This window comes from Ascaphus truei, chromosome 8, assembly GCF_040206685.1.
Source record: "Ascaphus truei isolate aAscTru1 chromosome 8, aAscTru1.hap1, whole genome shotgun sequence".
NCBI lineage: Eukaryota > Metazoa > Chordata > Amphibia > Anura > Ascaphidae > Ascaphus > Ascaphus truei.
The window spans coordinates 71,563,576-71,584,513 of record NC_134490.1 but is presented as its reverse complement, the minus strand read 5'-3'; the positions used below and the strand labels follow the sequence as shown (position 1 = coordinate 71,584,513).

General features: G+C 45.6%; 1 protein-coding gene across 1 annotated transcript in view; it reads left to right on the top strand.

Moving 5' to 3' along the window:
- Positions 1 to 20,938, top strand: part of LOC142501948 (alpha-2-macroglobulin-like protein 1) — a 72,473-nt gene that overhangs the window by 39,827 nt on the left and 11,708 nt on the right. The window contains exons 17-26 of the mRNA XM_075612578.1: positions 1,017 to 1,137; positions 2,780 to 2,864; positions 6,337 to 6,562; positions 7,371 to 7,494; positions 8,606 to 8,727; positions 10,878 to 10,929; positions 16,687 to 16,770; positions 17,388 to 17,564; positions 18,245 to 18,326; positions 19,011 to 19,167. Of these exons, the coding sequence (XP_075468693.1) occupies positions 1,017 to 1,137; positions 2,780 to 2,864; positions 6,337 to 6,562; positions 7,371 to 7,494; positions 8,606 to 8,727; positions 10,878 to 10,929; positions 16,687 to 16,770; positions 17,388 to 17,564; positions 18,245 to 18,326; positions 19,011 to 19,167 (1,230 nt within the window). The remainder of the gene's footprint in view (positions 1 to 1,016; positions 1,138 to 2,779; positions 2,865 to 6,336; positions 6,563 to 7,370; positions 7,495 to 8,605; positions 8,728 to 10,877; positions 10,930 to 16,686; positions 16,771 to 17,387; positions 17,565 to 18,244; positions 18,327 to 19,010; positions 19,168 to 20,938) is intronic.

Below are 20,938 nucleotides of genomic sequence, written 5' to 3'. Positions count from 1 at the left end.
CCCCCCCCCCCACACACACAAGTGGTTGATAAATACTGGTGTACAGTATACACAGCACGGTAACTTCTTCTTTTAATACAGTTAACTATATACAACTATGTAAAGAATGACAGAAACGATTTAAAAAATGCTCTCATAAAAATATTGTTGTCACGTGTTACCTCAATTGCTTGCACTGAGGCACACACAGCACACTGACAGATACTGAGGCACACACAGCACACTGACAGATACTGAGGCACACACAGCACACTGACAGGCACTGAGGCACACACAGCACACTGACAGATACTGAGGCACACACAGCACACTGACAGATACTGAGGCGCACACTGACAGATACTGAGGCACACACAGCACACTGACAGATACTGAGGCACACACAGCACACTGACAAATACTGAGGCACACACAGCACACTGACAGATACTGAGGTACACACAGCACACTGACAGATACTGAGGTACACACAGAAGACACACCCTGAATCACAAATAGCACACTGACAGAGCAAACTGTAACTGACAAATGTGCACACAAACACACACAGCATACTGACACACTGAAGCATACTGACACACTGAAACACGCACAACAAACTGACACACAAACACACACAGCATACCTTCCCACAGCAGCACATAGTAACTCCTCCCCCGGATGTCACAGAGAGCAGGGGTGGGCAGCGCTCTGCACCTCAGTTCCGCCCCCAGCCTCTGCTGCCTGCTCTCTCTGCAACCCCCCTTGCTCCCCCCTCCCAACTCACAATCCAGCTTTGATGTTGTGCTGTGACCGGCTGCAGCACTGATTGTATTCTGGCCAATATTTACTACATAGTGCTATAACAAAGGGTGCCGAAGACACCTTATACACCTCATTCTGCTGAGGTTAGGTGTCTTGCCAGAAGGTATTTGTGGCATAGCACGATTAGAAATTGTGGTCCTTTATGGCTTCTTCATGTAATATATAGCTGTGAAGACTCCAATTCGCTCTCCTCCCTCTTTAATCCCACTCAGGAGAGCAGCCTGAAGGTTTTCACCAACACCAAGATCCGAAAGCCAGTTACCTGCAAAGTTACTGAGGCCACAAGGAGAATTTCTCTTGATAAGAAGCTGGATTCGAATGTAGCAATGACTGGTGCATAAGAACCAACCAAGACAGGGCCCCTATTCTGCTCAGATCTGTTACAGCTTCTCTCTAATCTGTGCCTCTTGCATTTATTTCTTTATATGTAAACGTGTTCTTCATGTCAGAGTTTGGGGTGATGTATTAATGCTGCAATCTGTGCTGCTCATTTTTGTACATATTTTTAATTTTACCTTATTTGAAACAATATGTGTCCCGGAGTAGAACCACAGTCCCACCCACCCCCTGAAATGCATCTCCACCCGCCCCTGAACTGCATCTCCACCCGCCCCTGAACTGCATCTCCACCCGCCCCCTGAACTGCATCTCCACCCGCCCCTGAACTGCATCTCCACCCGCCCCTGAACTGCATCTCCACCCGCCCCTGAACTGCATCTCCACCCGCCCCTGAACTGCATCTCCACCCGCCCCTGAACTGCATCTCCACCCGCCCCTGAACTGCATCTTCACCCGCCCCCTGAGCTGCATCTCCACCCGCCTCCTGAACTGCATCTCCACCAGCCCCTGAACTGCATCTCCTCCCGCCCCTGAACTGCATCTCCACCCGCCCCTGAACTGCATTTTCACCCGCCCCCTGAACTGCATTTTCACCCGCCCCCTGAACTGCATTTTCACCCACCCCTGAACTGCATCTCCACCCGCCCCTGAACTGCATCTCCAACCGCCCCTGAACTGCATCTCCAACCGCCCCTGAACTGCATCTCCACCCGCCCCTGAACTGCATCTCCACCCGCCCCTGAACTGCATCTCCACCCGCCCCTGAACTGCATCTCCAACCGCCACTGAACTGTATCTCCACCCGCCCCTGAACTGCATCTCCACCCGCCCCTGAACTGCATCTCCACCCACCCCCTGAACTGCATCTCCATCCGCCCCTGAACTGCATCTCCCCTGCTTCCTAACATATTTAATTTTATATTTCCTTCCAAGAATTCTTACCACGACAAACAATATGGCTGCCAGGGTCTGCCTCACTCTGGTGGCCAATTGAAAGCCATTACATTTGTTTTAATATCTTAGCAATTGTGGGGTCCCCAGACATTTGAGAGCCACTCTTCCGGGCACTCTTGGTTTCATATAAGGTTAAAAAAAACATTTGAGTTTAGGATTGACTGCTGCTTCAAGGCACATTTGAAGCATAATCAATGCAAGTAGCATATCCATCCTGTGTCTTTGCATCAATGTGTCGAATTCCAGTTTTCGCTCTCTGTTCGGTCAGCGTGGGACTGGGAGGCATTACATGACACAGATTATAATGAGATGTAGCAAATTCTGCACCTTTGTCTTCCTTCAATCTGCATTTAAAAAATCTGTCACGTTTATGGTGCCAAAACTTTCTGATTTGTAACGATCTGCAGAAGGTGTAAGGTGCCAGTGTTCTCCAAAATGTGTCAAAACTCACTTTTTCTGCCTTGGTGCGGAGACCGCCATGGTTCACATTTCTCTTTCTCCATCTCATCTCTTTTCTCTCTTATTTTTGTCTTTCTTTATATCTTTCTTCCCCTTTGCCTCTGTCTCTACATCTCTCTGTCTCTCCACCCCATCTTTATTCTCGATCTCCCCTTTTCCCTCTACTTTGCCAGTAACTCCCCCCTCCCCGACCCCACCTCACCTTCATCTTTCCCCCCCACAGATTCCAAGGCAAATAAGGAGTCACAGAAACCTTCAATCCGAAAATTCTTCCCAGAGACGTGGTTATATGATCTGGTGTCTGTGGGGTGAGAAGTCTACAGAGCATTGCTCTGCCAAACCCTTTACTGCTAGATAGAGCAACCCAATATCACTAGGGTTGCCAGGTGTCCAGTATTGAACCGGACTGTCCTATATTTGTACAGACTGTCCAGTAAAAAATTAGAGTTAATACTGGACATGTGCATGTCCGGTGTTACATCTGTGGACTTAGTGACCTGACCAGCTTGTGGGGGTAGGGGGGGCGCATGGGATTTCCCTGAGCAGCAGAGAGCAGGACTGTTGTGAGGGGGCTGGCCAGCTTCCTCCATCATGATTGGCTGCATTACCCAGAAGCAGCGATCAGGAAGAGGTGTCAGGAGCCTGGGGGTGTAGCTAAAAGAAGGAGAAAACAGCATGTAGTGGAGATGTGTGTGTGTGTGTGTGTGTGTGTGTGTGTGTGTGTGTGTGTGTGTGTGTGTGTGTGTGTGTGTGTGTGTGTGTGTGTGTGTGTGTGTGTGTGTGTCTGTGTGTGTGTGTAGCGCGTCACACCTTTAACCATTCTGTCCTGTATTTTTGGAGAAGCCGTCTGGTAACCCTAAATATACAACAGACGACAGAGAAGCCCAATGCTACATCCAACATGACAGAAATACACAGTAAAATACTGATATATTCTCTTGAAATAGGGTCATTTAGTTTAACCCTTTGGCCAAAGCGTTGTAAGCTTGCGAGCCACGTCAAGGCAGACACCTGTTCGCAAGTCCTAACACTACCAGATAAAATACTAATATACCTCTATTAGGATTAAAATTCTCATTTACCTCTATTAGGAGGGAGAAAGACCACAGTGGGTCTATATCCAGCAGAATGAGGAACTTGCAAACTAGGGAAGTGGGGAGGGGCGAGCTTAAAACCTGGGAAGGAGGAGCCACTAACCTCCACCAGCTGGAACAGCTGAGAAGTTACATGTTGGATGTAGCATTGGGCTTCTCTGTCGTCTGTTGTATACATATGCCACACTCAATAGCACTCCATTTTGACACATATACATATATATTTTGTGGGGGCTCAGGGGTTTCCAAAAAGAGCTTGCTGGGGTTCTGTGTTTTGTTAACCCATTCTCAGCTGTTCCAGCTGGTGGAGGTTAGTGGCTCCTCCTTCCCAGGTTTTAAGCTCGCCCCTCCCCACTTCCCTAGTTTGCAAGTTCCTCATTCTGCTGGATATAGACCCACTGTGGTCTTTCTCCCTCCTAATAGAGGTAAATGAGAATTTTAATCCTAATAGAGATATATAAGTATTTTATCTGGTAGTGTTAGGACTTGCGAACAGGTGTCTGCCTTGACGTGGCTCGCAAGCTTACAACGCTTTGGCCAAAGGGTTAAACTAAATGACCCTATTTCAAGAGAATATATAAGTATTTTACTGTGTATTTCTGTCATGTTGGATGTAGCATTGGGCTTCTCTGTCGTCTGTTGTATACTGTACATATGCCACGCTCAATAGCACTCCATTTTGACACATATACATATATATATTTTGTGGGGGCTCAGGGGTTTCCAAAAAGAGCTTGCTGGGGTTCTGTGTTTTGTTAACCCTAAATATACCTCAACTTAATTGTATTACCTGTATCTGTTATTATCGATTCCTTCTTTAGTAAAAGTATAAAAATAATGATTCGTGCACTCCTACCAATTAGGCTAAAATAAAATGGTGATTTCATAAATAAGGGTTATTAAGTTAAACCCTTTGGTCAAAGCGTTATAAGCCTGCAGCCAACGTCAAGGCATAACCAAATTTGCAGGTACCTACACTGAATATGTGTAATTATTGTCCCATGGACAATGCCCTGATGGGGTCCCAAGCCTTGAAGGGCTTAAATAAAGCATATTTTTGTGAGTAGTGCAATTAAAAGCTGACCAAAGCCAGTATCATAGTTACCTTACTATAGAGGTAAACTGTGGGTGCACAAATTCCCTGGTGTGAATATACAGTAATAAAACTTATATATATTTCTTTCTGTCAGCCTTATACATTCACAAACTCTTGGAGGGTGATGTGCAGACTGACACTGAAGTGTAATATACCTGTTCTAATAGGAAAATTGGTAGGGGCTCTGTCCTGAAGGGAGGAGACATACACCTCCAAGGAACTGCTATGTAAGGCAAAGTCCCCGCTAGCGCTGATCGGGCGGTGCTTGCGGCAGGGACTTACATATATAGATATATGTAAGTCCCCGCTCACGCGGCGCTCGTGCGCGGGGACACACGCTCAGCCGCGATCGGCACTTAGGTAAACAAAAAACCTATACTTACCCGCGCTCAACTACCCGCAATGCCCCCTCCCCCGCGCGCGCGTACAATCAGGACACCCGGCGCTCATGCTTGGAGTGCTCTCCAAGCATGAGCGCGCTCAGCGCCAGGGGGGACTCAGCCTAAAGCAGATGAGCCAATAAACCTACCATTATGACGTTTCAGTGACTCTATATTAAAATGCCCTTATGGAGTATGCAGCAAGGAAAAGGAATGCCTAATATTAGTGAGAAACTGTACATAATACCGCGCTCCTCCCTATAGAAGTTTGCTGCAGGTAAAAAGATAGGCCTTACATATAGAAAAACAAAAAGAACGATTCCTGCGCTCCTACCAATTAGGCTAAAATAAAATAGTGATTTCATGAATAAAGGTTATTAAGTTAAACCCTTTGGTCAAAGCGTTATAAGCCTGCAGTCAACGTCATGTCATAGCCGAATGCAGGTACCTACACAGAATATATGTAATTAGGAGGAGAAAACAGCATGTAGCAGAGATAAGTAGGTGAGGTGTGTGTGTGTATGTATGTATCTCGAGTGCGTCACACCTTTAACCATTGTGTCCAGTATTTTTGGAGAAGCCGTCTGGCAACCCTAAATATAACTCAACTTAGTTGTATTACTTGTATGTTATTACCGATTCCTTCTTTAGTAAAAGTATAGAGGCATAACTGGGGTTGTTACAATATGCAGAAGCAGAGCTATGATTTGTACACAAATGCTACTGTATGTGTGTCGATTTCTGATTAGTACAGGATGCTGGGTAACTAGAGGCAAAGCTGTGATTAGTACAGGATGCTGGCAACTAGAGGTAAAGCTGTGATTAGTACAGGATGCTGGCAGCTAGAGGTAAAGCTGTGATTAGTACAGGATACTGGGTAACTAGAGGTAAAGCTGTGATTAGTACAGGATACTGGGTAACTAGAGGTAAAGCTGTGATTAGTACAGGATACTGGGAAACTAGAGGAACATCTGTGATTAGTTCAGGATGCTGGGTAACTAGAGGTAAAGCTGTGATTAGTACATGATACTGGGTAACTAGAGGTAAAGCTGTGATTAGTACAGGATACTGGGTAACTAGAAGAAAAGCTGTGATTAGTACAGGATGCTGGGTAACTAGAGGCAAAGCTGTGATTAGTACAGGATGCTGGGTAACTAGAGGCAAAGCTGTTATTAGTACAGGATGGTAACCTTCTGCTCTTCTCTCCCAGCTTGGAGGGGAGGTCACAACTGAACCTCACCACCCCACACAGTATCACCGAGTGGGTGACAGATGCATTCTGCCTGGGGCACTCGGGTTTTGGGGAGGCCCATGAAGTCAGCCTTACCACCTTCAAACCCTACTTCATTGACCTAATGCTTCCCCACTCCGTGGTGCACAGGGAGGAGTTCCAGCTCAAAGCATTGGTTTTTAACTACCTGAAGCAGTGCATGCTGGTACGTACAAAGGATGCAGCGCTGCCTCCCGCAGCACAGATCCCATGGAGCGAGACATGTAAAGGTTGTGACAGGATTCCCCAGAAAGAACCACTGCCCAGCTGGTGAATTTAGATAATTTGTCCTACTTCTTGTACAACTTTGATGTGGTCCATTGTGTTTTATTCACTACAAAATTCCGCTTGTTCTCTAGGCTGAGCAGAGTCTAGGGTCTGTTGTAGCCGATTAGTGAGGATCTGCGTAATATTTTTGTAAGTGACTGGAAGTAGATGAATTTTGTCGGTAGTTCTTGAGGTCTTTTTTTGTCTCATCTCTTGTGGATGAGAATAACTATGTCATTACTCCAGCGTCCTGGCTTTCTCCTGCTCTTCAACGAGCATGTCAAGAGTTTTGCAAGGATTTCTTGTACTTCTTCCCCAGCTTCTTTCCAGATTTCAGATGGAATTCCATCTCCCCCTGGAGCCTTCCTATTCTTCATGGATTTTCTTACTTTTGCCACTTCTTCTGGAAGGACGCATGGTACATCATTGGTGGTTTCTTCTTGCGCTTCATCTGCTGAATTAAGCCCTGTGTTATCATAAAGATAGTTGAGGACTTATACATGAAATGTTCTAATTGAGAAAAATATGTATGTAAACATGTTTTTGTGTTGGGACCACTATCATAGAAACTGTTTGATAAACATGATTACCGTTCCATGCAGCTGTGTGGGAGAGTTGGATGACTGGAGCTGCTCTTATTTTGTCTTATAACTTGGCAAGTGTGAGTGCTCTCATGTCATTGTCCTTCCTGTCTCCTTTGGTGACAGGTGGTGGTAGCTTTATCTGACTCTGAGGATTTCACAGCTGACCAGAACAGGAGAGAGCAGCACAGCTGCATCTGTGAAGATGAGACAGCCAGTTTCATGTGGAATGTCACAGCTACAAAGATGGGTACTGTAGTGTCACATGCTTTCAGGGCCGCAAACAAATTTCCCAGGGCCCAGGACTACAGTTGTCACCGTCCCCGTCCCCCCCTGTTGGCAGTGTTGCGAGCCCCATTTCACACCTCACGACCATCCCCCCCCCCCCCCCCATTTCATACCTTGTGGGCCCTGTCAATCTCTCTCCATCTTCCCATGTATTTCTCTCCCCTCTATCTCAATTCGCTCTCCCCCTTCCGTCAATTATCCCACTCTCACTCATTCCCTCACCCCTCACACAATATATACCAAAAAAAACACATCCCAATGCAAAAACACTTCCCACCCCCAAATACATATATAAAAAAAAACCACCCTCCGATTATATACAACCTCCCCACACCCCCAAATAAATACCAACCCCCAAATACATTAAAAAAAAAACACCTCCCCAATACATATAACCCTCAATATACATATTTAAAAAAAAACAATACATATAAAACCCACCCAAATCCATCAAAAAGACCCCAATGCATCTAAAAATAAACCCCCAATGCATCTAAAAAACCCACAATACATCTAAATAAAACCCCAAAACATTTTTCAAAAACCCCAAATACATACAAAAAAACACCTCCCCAATACATATAAAATACCCAATACATATACCCTCCAATACATATTTAAAAAAAACAATACATCTAAACCCCCCAATACATAAAAAAACACAACTAAAAAAAAAGAAAAATACATCTAAAAAAAAACAATACATCTAACCCCACCCCCAATACATAAAAAAAACACAACTAAAAAAAAAAAAAAATTACAATACATCTAAAAAAAAACCAATACATCTAAATAAAACCCAAAAACCCAAAAACATTCTAAAGAAAAAAAAAACACCAATACATATTTAAAAAAACAATACAATGCATGCATGCTCCTAAAGAAAGACAGAGCCTTGCACACTGCTTGAGAAAGTTGAAAAGTTTTCCTCGCTGCTCAAAAGTGGCAGAGCATTTCTCTGCCAATCATTTCCCAGTAGAGAGAGTTGCAGAACATCAACTTTTTTCTTTTTTTACTCATCTTGTCTCCTGGAAGATAACCCGCATTAACCCCTTCTTATCTTGCTCTCTCAGGAATCGTCAGCATCCTGGTGAGCAGTGGTGCACTGCAGCTGGAGGGGGCGTGCACGGGCAATGACCTTGAACTGGGGAAAAAACGCAGGGGAGATGCTTTGGAGAAAACCCTCCTTGTGAAGGTGAGAGGTCAAATGTCACAGGGTAGCCACGATGAAAGGCACTCACAGAGAACCTCAAACAGGCATTGGAGAAGATGCCAAATATTAGCAGACAGGCAGCGCTAGCAGATCCTAGAGAACCTCAGATAAGAATGATAGGACATCCTAGATATCAGAAGTCTGCCAGTGGTAACAGATGTCATAGGGGTTTGTAATGTAAAACACAGAGCTTGCCTGATAATGTGGAATAAGGGTCAGAGAAAAACAATGCACACAAGCGCACCACAGATTAATGCAATTAAATCAATATTTAATATCAGGTCACATACACCACACAAAAATCAAATAATGTGAAAATCAAATGATAAATCACAAAAAAACACATAACATTAACACCAAATATATAAATGGCTACTCCCACAAAGGGTATACTAAACCAATAAAAACTTCAGTGAAGCACAATAGAACACAGGTTAAATAAAAACATAGTCAAACTAGCATCCACTATGGGAGTTCTAAGACACATTGATTTAAAATCCCAAGTGAGGGAAACGGGTGCTAACCACAGGCGGCAGCGGGTGCTCTGGGTGGACGCGAACTGTCCGGACTGCACGAACACACGGCAAACAATTCTCTCCGCTGGCGCTTCCTGGTTGTCACGTTCCAGCCAATGGGTAACTGAGCAGGGCTGCCTCTCGTGACCTCTACGCATTTCGCAACCACGTGCTTCGTCAGGAGGCAACATATAGGCAGCACATGCGCATAAATTATCCACTACAACCAATGACATCAAGCGACCAATCGGCTCTTACAATAACAAAGAAATGTGTTAATATGTGATGTGACACAGGTGCAATAAGTTGTACTAGCTAATAAATTTCAACTAAACCTACCCTATCCTACATACTCAAATAAGGAGCAAGAAATTAATCTAAATATACAATCAAAAGTGATATGTGAAGTACTAAATGTGCATAATGTAATATAAATTAATCAGGTATAAACCATCAATGTACGCCATATAAAAAATGCAACAGTGAAATATAAATATGCAAGCAGAGCCTATTAACATATGAATGTCCGACTAATACATATTGCGAAAGTGCCATAATCTGTACATATGCATACAAATACATTAACAACATATATAAATATATAAAATTGATATATTTAAAAATGGACTAAAAATATGATTAAACAAAGGTGAAAACACTAATGAAAACACAGGATTAGTCAGTAACAACCCCAATCTATCGTAAAAATGGGGTTAGCTCAATTAATTCATTAAACCCTTTTGGGTATTTTGACTCAAATGTATAAATCCCAAATTGTTCTTTTTTTTCCTGCAAGAATAAATCCCTATTACCCTATCTTGCTGTTTTTGGAATACATTCAATACCCATACATTTTAGAGAGCTAGGTTCACATTTATGAACATATTGGAAATGTTTAAGAAGTGCTGTTATAGGCTGTCCCTTTTCCACCAATTTTGGAATGTTTTTGATATTTCACAAGTGCTCTAATATCCTTAATTTCAATACCATTTAAATATTTCCTATATTGTAAATTGCACCTACACTGTATTAAGTATACAACATGTGTTGTAAAGCAATTAATGAAATTACGAATGGGGTATTTCTTTTGTGTTACTGATGAGACAACCTGTTTTCCACTTTTCATATGATTGCACGCCTTGCACTTCCCGCGTTTATAATTCCGCCAGCGCAGAAACCTTATTTGTGACTTTGGAATAAGGGTCCGTGAACATGATCAACCAGCTCTGGACATCTTAAGCGGATAAATTCCTCGGGGGCAAGGGCCTATCTGGTTCCTGTTACCTTAACATGTTCACCCAGGATGGGTTTTAAAGTATTTTTACAAATTCAAAAAGGGGAGATTCTTGTTCTTTGGGACTGTTCTAGGGTGTGTATCTGTATGGGCATATTCTAGGGATTAGAAGGTATTAACTACCGGTTACTGGTGGGGTACTGCTCTCCCCTCTCTCACCTCTTCCTTTCATCCTGCTCACCAATCCATTTATCTTCCTCTAAATGGGATCTGTCTTTGTCTTCTGTTCTCTTCTTTCTCACACTCTCCCCTCCTCCACCCCCCTTATATTTCTATTTTCATCTCCTCTTTATATCCCCCATGTTTTCCATCTTCTTATGCAGCCTGGAGGAGTTCTAGAGGAAAAGACACAGACAAACCTCCTCTGTCCTAAAGGTAAGTCATATAAGGCCATATTTATCAAGCAGTGCCATTTCATTTGATTCCTGCTGGAGGCCACTGGAAGGGAGGCTCCCTCTGTCAGGTACCTCCATGTACTCCCTCCAGCAGGCCCCCTTATTCCTCTAAGGAAGCAGGAAGACATAATCTGTGTCCCCTCCCCCCCCCCCATTGATTTGGCCCTACCTATAGCCCCAGGCCCATACTTACTTCTTATTCCTCTCCCCAAGGTCCACACCTAGCCCCCCCCCCAGATCATTAACAAGCCCAACCCCTCCAGGTCCATAACAACCACCCTCAGGTCCCTAACTATCCCCCCACCTCAGATCCATAACTGTCAGGGTTCTGCTCGCCACAAACCAGGGTCGGACCGCGAGGCTGAGGTGGGGTTGTAAAAGCACCGACCTGAGACCGCGCAGGCTGATCCGGATTGCGCAGTTCGTAGTCATATGTCGCAGGATCAGGATTGGAGAAGACAGCGTCGTCGTTGTACAAGCCAGGGTCAGAACAGGAGACGTCAGGATAAACATTGTTCATGCAAGAGTTCGGCAATAAGGAGATAGGAGAAACCCGCTTCAGCTTAGGAGCGCGGGGTTGGCCTTTGCGCGAGCGACGACCATGGCCCATGGTGCTGGTCACAGGAGATGGTAGGCAGACCAGAATAGCACACCGTCTAGCTGCACGGGTGCACCAGTGCTACAGCGCAAAAAGTCCTGAGCGGGCAAGGGAATCCACTGTTTCAGCGCAGGAACCAGGACACGGCCTCTCTATATTAGGGAAAGAGTAGGCCCCAGGAACCAGGAAGCTGTAGATACAGGGAAACCTCCGCTACAGTGCAGGAATCCAGGAGACTGCAGAACGCAGGGACGAAACCACTACTTAGTGCAGGAATCCAGGAGGCTGAAGGACGCAGGAACGAATCTCTGCTTCAGCACAGGGGAACAAGCGGCTTGAAGGGAGCTGAAGGATGCAGGACGTAACCTGGAATCAGCATTGGAGAACAAACGGCTTGAAGGAAGCTGAAGGACGCAGGGCGTGACCTGGTATCAGCAAAGGGGAACAAGCGAGAGCTTGTGGCAAAACAGTTGACATCCAGTAAGGACTATGCTCGGCAAGGAGCATTATGGGCAAGCAATACTTAAAGGCCAGCGGGCCAATCCCCGGCGGGGGTGTGAAGGTCCTGCCCCTAATGAGTGAATGCAAGTATAGTTTGCAATGAAAGGCTGCACAGCTGCAGTAGATACCAGAGGGAGTGTGTATTGCTTTGAGTGAATCCAGGCTGCAGCAAACCTCAGGAAAGCTGTTCCAGAACTGCACCGGTCTGCAAGGTAAGGTAACCAGTAAACCGTGGAGCGGATTCCTTACAGTACCCCCCCCCTTCACGCGAGACCTCCGGGCGAACATGAGCACTCATAGAGTTGGAGGCCCGGGAATTGTTGCTGAACCGTCTAGGATTGGGGCTAGAGTTGTACTCCAGAGACTCAAGATTAGTCCTTAGTGTACCCCCACCCCCCGGTGAGAACTGTGGCCAGACAGGACCATCCATGGGCCTTGGGGACATTGAGTTGTTCCTAAAATTCTTTAGGTAGAAAGGGCATCCGTAAACGAGCAGTTCTTTGGTGAGTACAGTTCTAGGATATAAGATTGATGGAGGAAACATCCTTGGTACATGGCTTGCCTCGCAAAATGTCTTGGAAATCCAGGGCTGTGAAGAACCAGAGAGTTCCAGAGCAAAAACGGTAGAAGAACCCCCACTGAAAGCCCAGTCCTTAATAAAGAAACCTGAATCTAGGATCCGCGGCCCTGATAGTTGATCGAATACACCAGGAGAAACTTTGTAACAGAAAAAGTCTTGGCTGACCACTGCATGTTGGAATTTGCGAGGAATTTTTCCTCTAGAAGGCTCCCAGGTAATGGTTAGTAAGGGTATAGGCTGGTTAGAAGCATCTCCCGGTATTGGTATGGAAGGTGACAAGGCAAGCAGTAAACCAGGCATAGGGACCGAAATCTTGGGATACGTACAGAGTATTTCCAACTGAGAGGAAATAACAGGGGCAACCGAAAATTCCGAGGGACAAAACCATGGTTTAGCAGGAGCAGAGAAGCAAACAACAGTAGAGCTCTCCAATACTGGGAAATCTTCATTGGGAGATAATATTGTCAGTGAATCAGGAATAGTCCTTGGGATCTTCAAATCAGTAGCTTGAGAAAAAGGCAGAGCCAGGGTAGTGGTGGGAGGGAAGCTAACATCAGAAGCTGAAGTCTGTACCTCAGTGACAGGGCCCTGAGAATCAACAAGCAGCAAGTATGAACTATGAAAACTCTTAATGACATGCACCTTAGGAGTACAAAGAGTCTTCTCTAAAACTGCAATGGCCCTAACCACAGGGGTACCTAACCTGACAAAAACATGAATTGGTGTGTTTTCTAGTGCAAAATCTCTGATCACAGGACTCCTAACCGATAGTGAGGGTATCTGGGTTTGATTAGAGAAAAAATCAGATGTATTGATAAGTGACATAGAAACACTTACTGAGATTCTAACTTTGCTGGACATGTGAGAAAAAATACCCTTTAAGACAGGAGCTTTAATCTCCCCCCCGAGTAACCCCATGTTTGCTGGGACATATTTAGACACAGTACTGAGGGACTGGGTTTCAGCAAAGGCAGGACAGCTAAAAAGCTCAGATTTAAACCCCAGGACTTGTAATATGTGCATGGTGTCCTCAGACAGTACTAAGGGAGTGACCGCAGATATGCTGATCCCCAAAGGATTAGCCTGGAGAGAGAAATCAGGAGAGCCCCCAGACAGGATACCCCTTATAGAAAGAGCCTCAGAATCAGAAGGAGAATTATTACCTCTCAGAGTCTCAAAACTAGTAAGACACAATTCAGCGAAAAGGGAAACAGTATGCAAGCTTTTTACAGATCTATATGAAAAAGCGTCACTTTTGGGAGAAAACCGTGCGTCCGCAAACATTCCTGGGAACACAATATGAACCCCAGGAGAGACATACAGACTACTGTATGCCTTTAACCCTAAGCTTAAAGAGGAGGAGAACTCAGACAGTACACGGGGGTTAATCATAACTGTACTGGTCTCTGAAGTAGGTATTTGGTAAGGGATGTCTGGGAAACCAGAACTTACTGCAGACTCCATAATGTGGGAACTATGCGCTGAAGCAGGGATCACCGCTATGTGGGCAACAGGCTGGTTCAGCAAAACACCCGGGAGAAGGAACTCTGCGAGCAAGCTTAGGGAAAAACCTGACTCCTGAATACATTTATCAGGAACCAGAACTTTAGCCGAAGTCTCCGGAGACGAAACTGCGGAAACTTGAGCTGAAGCAGGGGATTTATAGCAAAGAATATCTAGGGACTCCGTACGGTTATGGGAATCCCTCAATGCAACCTCTGCTGTCTGACTTGTGGACTCATTCTCTGAGGCTAAAACGAAGGCATTAACTTGGAGGCAGCAAGAATTTACAGGGGTTAATGCAGACAGTGCCTGAGAGTAAAACACAGGAAATTTTTTCTCTGTATTAGGAGAGAGAAGGGATCTCTCCTCTGGAGCTAGGGGCGTGACCGTGGCTGGCAGAGAACAGGGAATTATCAAAGGAGACTCAGAGAGCTGCCCCTCAGGGGTTAATACAGAAATGACCCTGGGAACAGAACTAAGGGATTCTTTCTCTGACGGGGAAAGTACACAGGACTGCCTAGCAGAGGTTAAAGCTGGAAAACCCTCAAGACCTAGAGAGAGGGATTCAAAGCTAGAAATAGGAGAACTAAGGGACATATTCTCTGATATTCTAACCTTAGTGTTGGTTAGCGAAACACATGTATACTCCAGGGGAGCTTCACAGACCTGATTGGCAGGGGTTAATGTAGACGTATCATTGGAGTCAAGGAACACGGGCATACAATCAGGGCTAGGAACCGTGGCAGTTACAACGTTAGGAGAAATTGCTAATGGGTCCGTTTGATCATCTCCCGGAGAGGAAGATACGTCACCCGGTTTAGCGACAGGACTGGCAGCAGAGGGGAACTGCCAAATGGCGGCGTAGGCAGCCAGGAGGCGATCCTGTTTTAACAGGCGAACGTCCAATACCGAGGAAAGTAAATGCAGCGTACCCTGAGCGAGAGCCACCATGACGAAAGGGTCCGGGAGTACTACGTGAATGTCCAATGACAAAGCCAGGGCATTGAGTGTCCTACAGGCGTTGGCCCGTTTCACAGAATTCACCTTATCCCAGGGAGAAGGGGAATCAGGGGAGAGGACACAAGTGGCAAAATACTGTTTTAAGTCTCTGAGGCAGGAAGCCTTACTAATGAGATCATTACGGCATTTCTTTTGCAAAGGAGTTAAACCATCAAACATACATGGATCCTCCATTAGGGGTAGGATATCGCACAGATACCAGTCTTGATACTGGGACTGGTCCATAGGTCGGGACAGGATTTCAGAAAAAAATGTACCAACCCTTACCTCAGCGGGGTCCGAGTTTGTGGGGCCGAGCATACTGTCAGGGTTCTGCTCGCCACAAACCAGGGTCGGACCGCGAGGCTGAGGTGGGGTTGTAAAAGCACCGACCTGAGACCGCGCAGGCTGATCCGGATTGCGCAGTTCGTAGTCATATGTCGCAGGATCAGGATTGGAGAAGACAGCGTCGTCGTTGTACAAGCCAGGGTCAGAACAGGAGACGTCAGGATAAACATTGTTCATGCAAGAGTTCGGCAATAAGGAGATAGGAGAAACCCGCTTCAGCTTAGGAGCGCGGGGTTGGCCTTTGCACGAGCGACGACCATGGCCCATGGTGCTGGTCACAGGAGATGGTAGGCAGACCAGAATAGCACACCGTCTAGCTGCACGGGTGCACCAGTGCTACAGCGCAAAAAGTCCTGAGCGGGCAAGGGAATCCACTGTTTCAGCGCAGGAACCAGGACACGGCCTCTCTATATTAGGGAAAGAGTAGGCCCCAGGAACCAGGAAGCTGTAGATACAGGGAAACCTCCGCTACAGTGCAGGAATCCAGGAGACTGCAGAACGCAGGGACGAAACCACTACTTAGTGCAGGAATCCAGGAGGCTGAAGGACGCAGGAACGAATCTCTGCTTCAGCACAGGGGAACAAGCGGCTTGAAGGGAGCTGAAGGATGCAGGACGTAACCTGGAATCAGCATTGGAGAACAAACGGCTTGAAGGAAGCTGAAGGACGCAGGGCGTGACCTGGTATCAGCAAAGGGGAACAAGCGAGAGCTTGTGGCAAAACAGTTGACATCCAGTAAGGACTATGCTCGGCAAGGAGCATTATGGGCAAGCAATACTTAAAGGCCAGCGGGCCAATCCCCGGCGGGGGTGTGAAGGTCCTGCCCCTAATGAGTGAATGCAAGTATAGTTTGCAATGAAAGGCTGCACAGCTGCAGTAGATACCAGAGGGAGTGTGTATTGCTTTGAGTGAATCCAGGCTGCAGCAAACCTCAGGAAAGCTGTTCCAGAACTGCACCGGTCTGCAAGGTAAGGTAACCAGTAAACCGTGGAGCGGATTCCTTACAATAACAACTCCCCAAGGTCCATAACTGCTCCCTTCAGGTCCTTATCTCCTCCACCCACAGGGACTCCCAATAGGGAAGGGGATAACAGAGGGGGGGCAGGGAGGGGGCTGCTCCTTTCATTTGTCCTGGCCCCAAGATTTCTGTTGGTGGCTCTGGTGCAGCAGTGATAACAGCGACTCTGTCCCACTTTGCTCTCTGATAGGTGATGTTGCAAGAGCGGACGTGTCCTTAACGTTTCCAGACCGTGTGATATCTGGGTCTGAATATGCTCACATCACTGTGTTAGGTGAGAACGCTTTTGTTTGAGGTCCAAGAGATACTGTAGTTCTGTTTCTGTGCCCATTCACTCATTAAAGTGTCAGTCTCACCTAGAACGAAAGTGACCTAAGGACAGTGCCATGTTAACGAGTTACATTTTGATGACTGATACATTGTAAAAAGAAAACAAACTAATAACCAGTATACATATTTCTACATCTTTCTTTAACCATTTGGGGGATGTTTACCATTTTAATCTGATGTCTTCTGGTGATAACGTAATTTGTCAGTGCTCAGTGCCCAGAACAATTATTGTTTTTGTTTTCTTATTTGCTTGGAAATAATGGTGAAACCATCATTCACAGAAACAAAAGTAGCTGATGTGTTCCTGGAGAAATGGAAACATAGCTATGTTTCACAAAATATACAAAACAGTTACTTTTAAGAGTGAATCAATCTTTCTGAGCTGATTAGAAGCTATTGAAGTGTTTGATTATTTGACCCGCTAGGTTAGACTACTACCAATCTGATTCTGGCTTTGAGGGGCCAAGGAGATGGCTCAGGAAGATAGATTGGTTTCTGTGCCCATTCATCTTTAGCTGTGTGGTGATAGAAATAGTAAAGACTTGGTTGTGACTTTGGCAGGGGACATCATGGGCAATGCTATGGCGCATGTGGGAAAGAACCTGGCCCTGCCGTTTGGATGCGGAGAGCAGAATATGGTGAAGTTTGCCCCAAACATTTACATCCTGCAGTACCTCCAGAACTCCAAGCAACTGACTCCTGAGCTCAGAGACAAGGCAGTGAAATTCCTGACCACAGGTGGGTGAGCTGGACTCTAAGGTATAATGTAGGCAAGGAGTGAGTGGCTAGCACCAGGGTCTGTGTATTAGGGCAGGAGTGAGGGGCTAGCACCAGGACTGTGTATTATAGCAGGAGTGAGGGGCTAGCACCAGGGTCTGTGTATTAGGGCAGGAGTGAGGGGCTAGCACCAGGCCTGTGTATTATAGCAGGAGTTAGGGGCTACCAAGGGTGTCTGCGTATCAGTGCAGGAGTGGGGGTGCTAAATGCAAACCATTGTTTGCATTGTATCAATGCACGGAAACGTAATTTTGAGTTTTAATTGTACAGTATGTATTTAATATCAAAATTGCCTTGATACACAGACCCCATGGAATGGTGTATAAAGGCTTCAGTATCAGACTAGCTGTGGCTCTGAGGGCCCTGTTGAACTCTATAATAGCAGGTGGTACAGCAAAACAGGAGTAAGGAGACAGGAGTGGCACTATTGTAAGGCACAGATATTTGCGTGGCTATGCATTAGCAGGGATGTTGTTGTAGGTCAGAATCATGGCGAAGTAACTTAGCTGTGTACATGTTGGGGAGAGGTCAGTACAGAAAAGGCAGGGTTTGGTGCAGTGCTGAGATGCAGTGACTGTGCTGTGTGTGTATCAGTGACATATGAGGTTGTGTGCACCTCACTTTTGGCATTCTCTCTGCAGGGTACCAGAGACAGCTGATGTTTAAACATGATAACGGCACTTACAGTGCATTTGGGAAGAAAGACAAAGAGGGCAACACATGGTATGTATCAGGAGCAGTGAGTGAAACCTCTAAAACAGGCAACAAATCTACAATCACCTGTCTCCTATAGTTACCTCATCAGACCCATCTGCTGGCTCCTCATCAAATCTCATCTCCAACCTCTCAGTATTCCCTACTCACACCCTCTAATTCCATCCATCTTACCTCGTGTCTGCTACACTCATCATTATTTGCCTCTCTTTGCCACTTTGTCACCCTGTGGTGGGAGAGACAGACTCCATGCCCATAAGCCCTTATTGTCTGTGTCACTGTTGGGCTGGGGCCATGGTTCCGCGTACTGGGCAGAGACATGCATGGCCGTGATGTCACCCGGGTGAAGCGGCTGCGTTTTGTGGCCAGCGGAGATGCGCCATGCCGCGCCATGGGGGGCGTGCCTAGGGGCGTCACGGAGCTGGTTCGCCCTCACTGATTTCTTGCGAAAATGCGTGCCCGCTTCCATCTGCCCGCGGCCGCACACCGCATGGACGCGATCACTGCCTTAAGGCAATCTGATCGCTCAGCATGTGGACGCCATTGCACAGTCTGTGGCACCGTGACCCTATCCTCAGACTGCACGCGGAGGGACAGACTCCATAAGCCATAGGTTTCTTGTTTGTGTCACTGTCACCATGCAGTGGGAAGTATATATATCTTTCTCACCCAGCCTATCTTGCCTTATTTTAGGCTCACAGCCTTCGTGATAAGATCATTCAATCAGGCACAGGAGTTCATTCACATAAACAACAAGCACATTCAGGACGCAGTGAGATGGTTGAGCAGCCTCCAGCTCTCCAACGGGTGCTTCCAAAGTGTGGGGAAACTCTTTAACAACAAACTGAAGGTGTGTACAGCTCAATCAGCCTGATAAACCGTGAGAGAGTGAGAGCGCGAGAGAGAGCGCGATAGAGAGCGAGAACCAACTGTGCTAGTCATGTAAAGAGATGAGTAGAATATACTCATGGACTTTGGTCAAAGAGCCCATAACTCCTTTACAACTGGAGAAAGTTAAATAAGGGACAATTTATTTTTACCCGATGAACTAGAAAGTGAAAGGATAGGTTTGTAATTAAATGAATATCGACACAACAGAAACAGCCGTTCTTACTCATTGACCATGATGAAATACAGACCCCACAGGGCGCTGTCACTAAAGTTCAGTGTGACAAACGATAGTTCTTGATTGTAAGGGAAACATTTTCCCATCTCATATTGTGCAATGCACTGTGCACCAGTAATCCCTATATTTTCATTGGCAGGAATTCCTCTTATTAATCTATCAATTAAACAATGCAGCAGCCTTCTTTATATAATTAAATAGGAGGACATATATTAACTACTTTGTTACTAATGAGAATTATACATAAGTAGGATTATTGCAGCCATTTTATGTTGGTTCAAACCTTTAGGGCACGGCACATGTATATGTGAGGTTCCATTGCAAGCCCACGCTATATACTGGTCTCCTGTGTACACTCACAGAATAGATTGCTTTCAAAATGCATCTTGAGATCAAAGTTAGCCTGTGTATAACAGTGTGCTATAGTTGCTGATATATTATTATGTAATAGCGAAATGTATAATAGCCATGAAAAGGAAAAAAAGACAGCGCACAACCATAATGTATATATAAATATATATAATGCGACACAGGGAAAAAATTGTAAGTATTGCACGTACAGAAAGGTTAATCATTTAAAGCATGGCATGTTTGGGGTACATGTTACCACTGCTGCATTTAGACGCCTCCCGCTCCACAAATAACCACCGAAGATATCCAGAAGATCTCTCTCAGATGTTATCCGGAGGAATAAGTGGCATCTCACTTGTTCACAGGGGTCCAGAGTGTTTAAAGTGCCAAATTGAAATTGAAACAAACATACTGTATATCTCACACACTGCCGGCTGAGGTATCCAAAGTCCTCACTAGTTTGCCGAGTTGCTCCTAGCGCCTGTAGCGGTGCCACTGACGTCCCTGATTCGCGTCAGCAGTAGGCGACCATTCAGAGCTGTCTCAGGGCAAAGATCCGCAGGCTCAGTATGAGCTTCAACAGTGTAATGGAAAAACAAGGTAAATACCCTAATGTATTCAGATTAATTCCTACGCGTTTTGTAGATCTGGTCTACTTCATCAAGGCATGGTTTGTGAAGAAAAACAATGGCATTTTATACCCAGCACCGCATATGATTGCTGCTCAGGGGGGGCGTGTTCAACCAATCGCCTGATCACTGATGGTTATCAGATGTTAACAATCAAAATATAAAAACGCATGTGCACTTTATTAACGAAGTCAAATATAAAAACACAACAAAATACACATTGTGTTTTTATATTTGACTTTGTTAATAAAGTGTACATGTGTTTTTTATATTTTGATTGTTAACATCTGATAACCATCAGTGATCAGGCAGTGATTGGTTGAACACGCCCCCCCCGGAGCGGCCAATCGTACGCGGGTGCTGGGTATAAAATGCCATTGTTTTTTTCACTAAGTATTCCCTGATGAAGTTGACCATATTTACGAAACGCGTAGCAATTAATCTGAATACATTGGGTTGTTTACCTTGTTCTTCCATTACACTGTTCAAGCTCATACTGAGCCTGCGGATCTTTG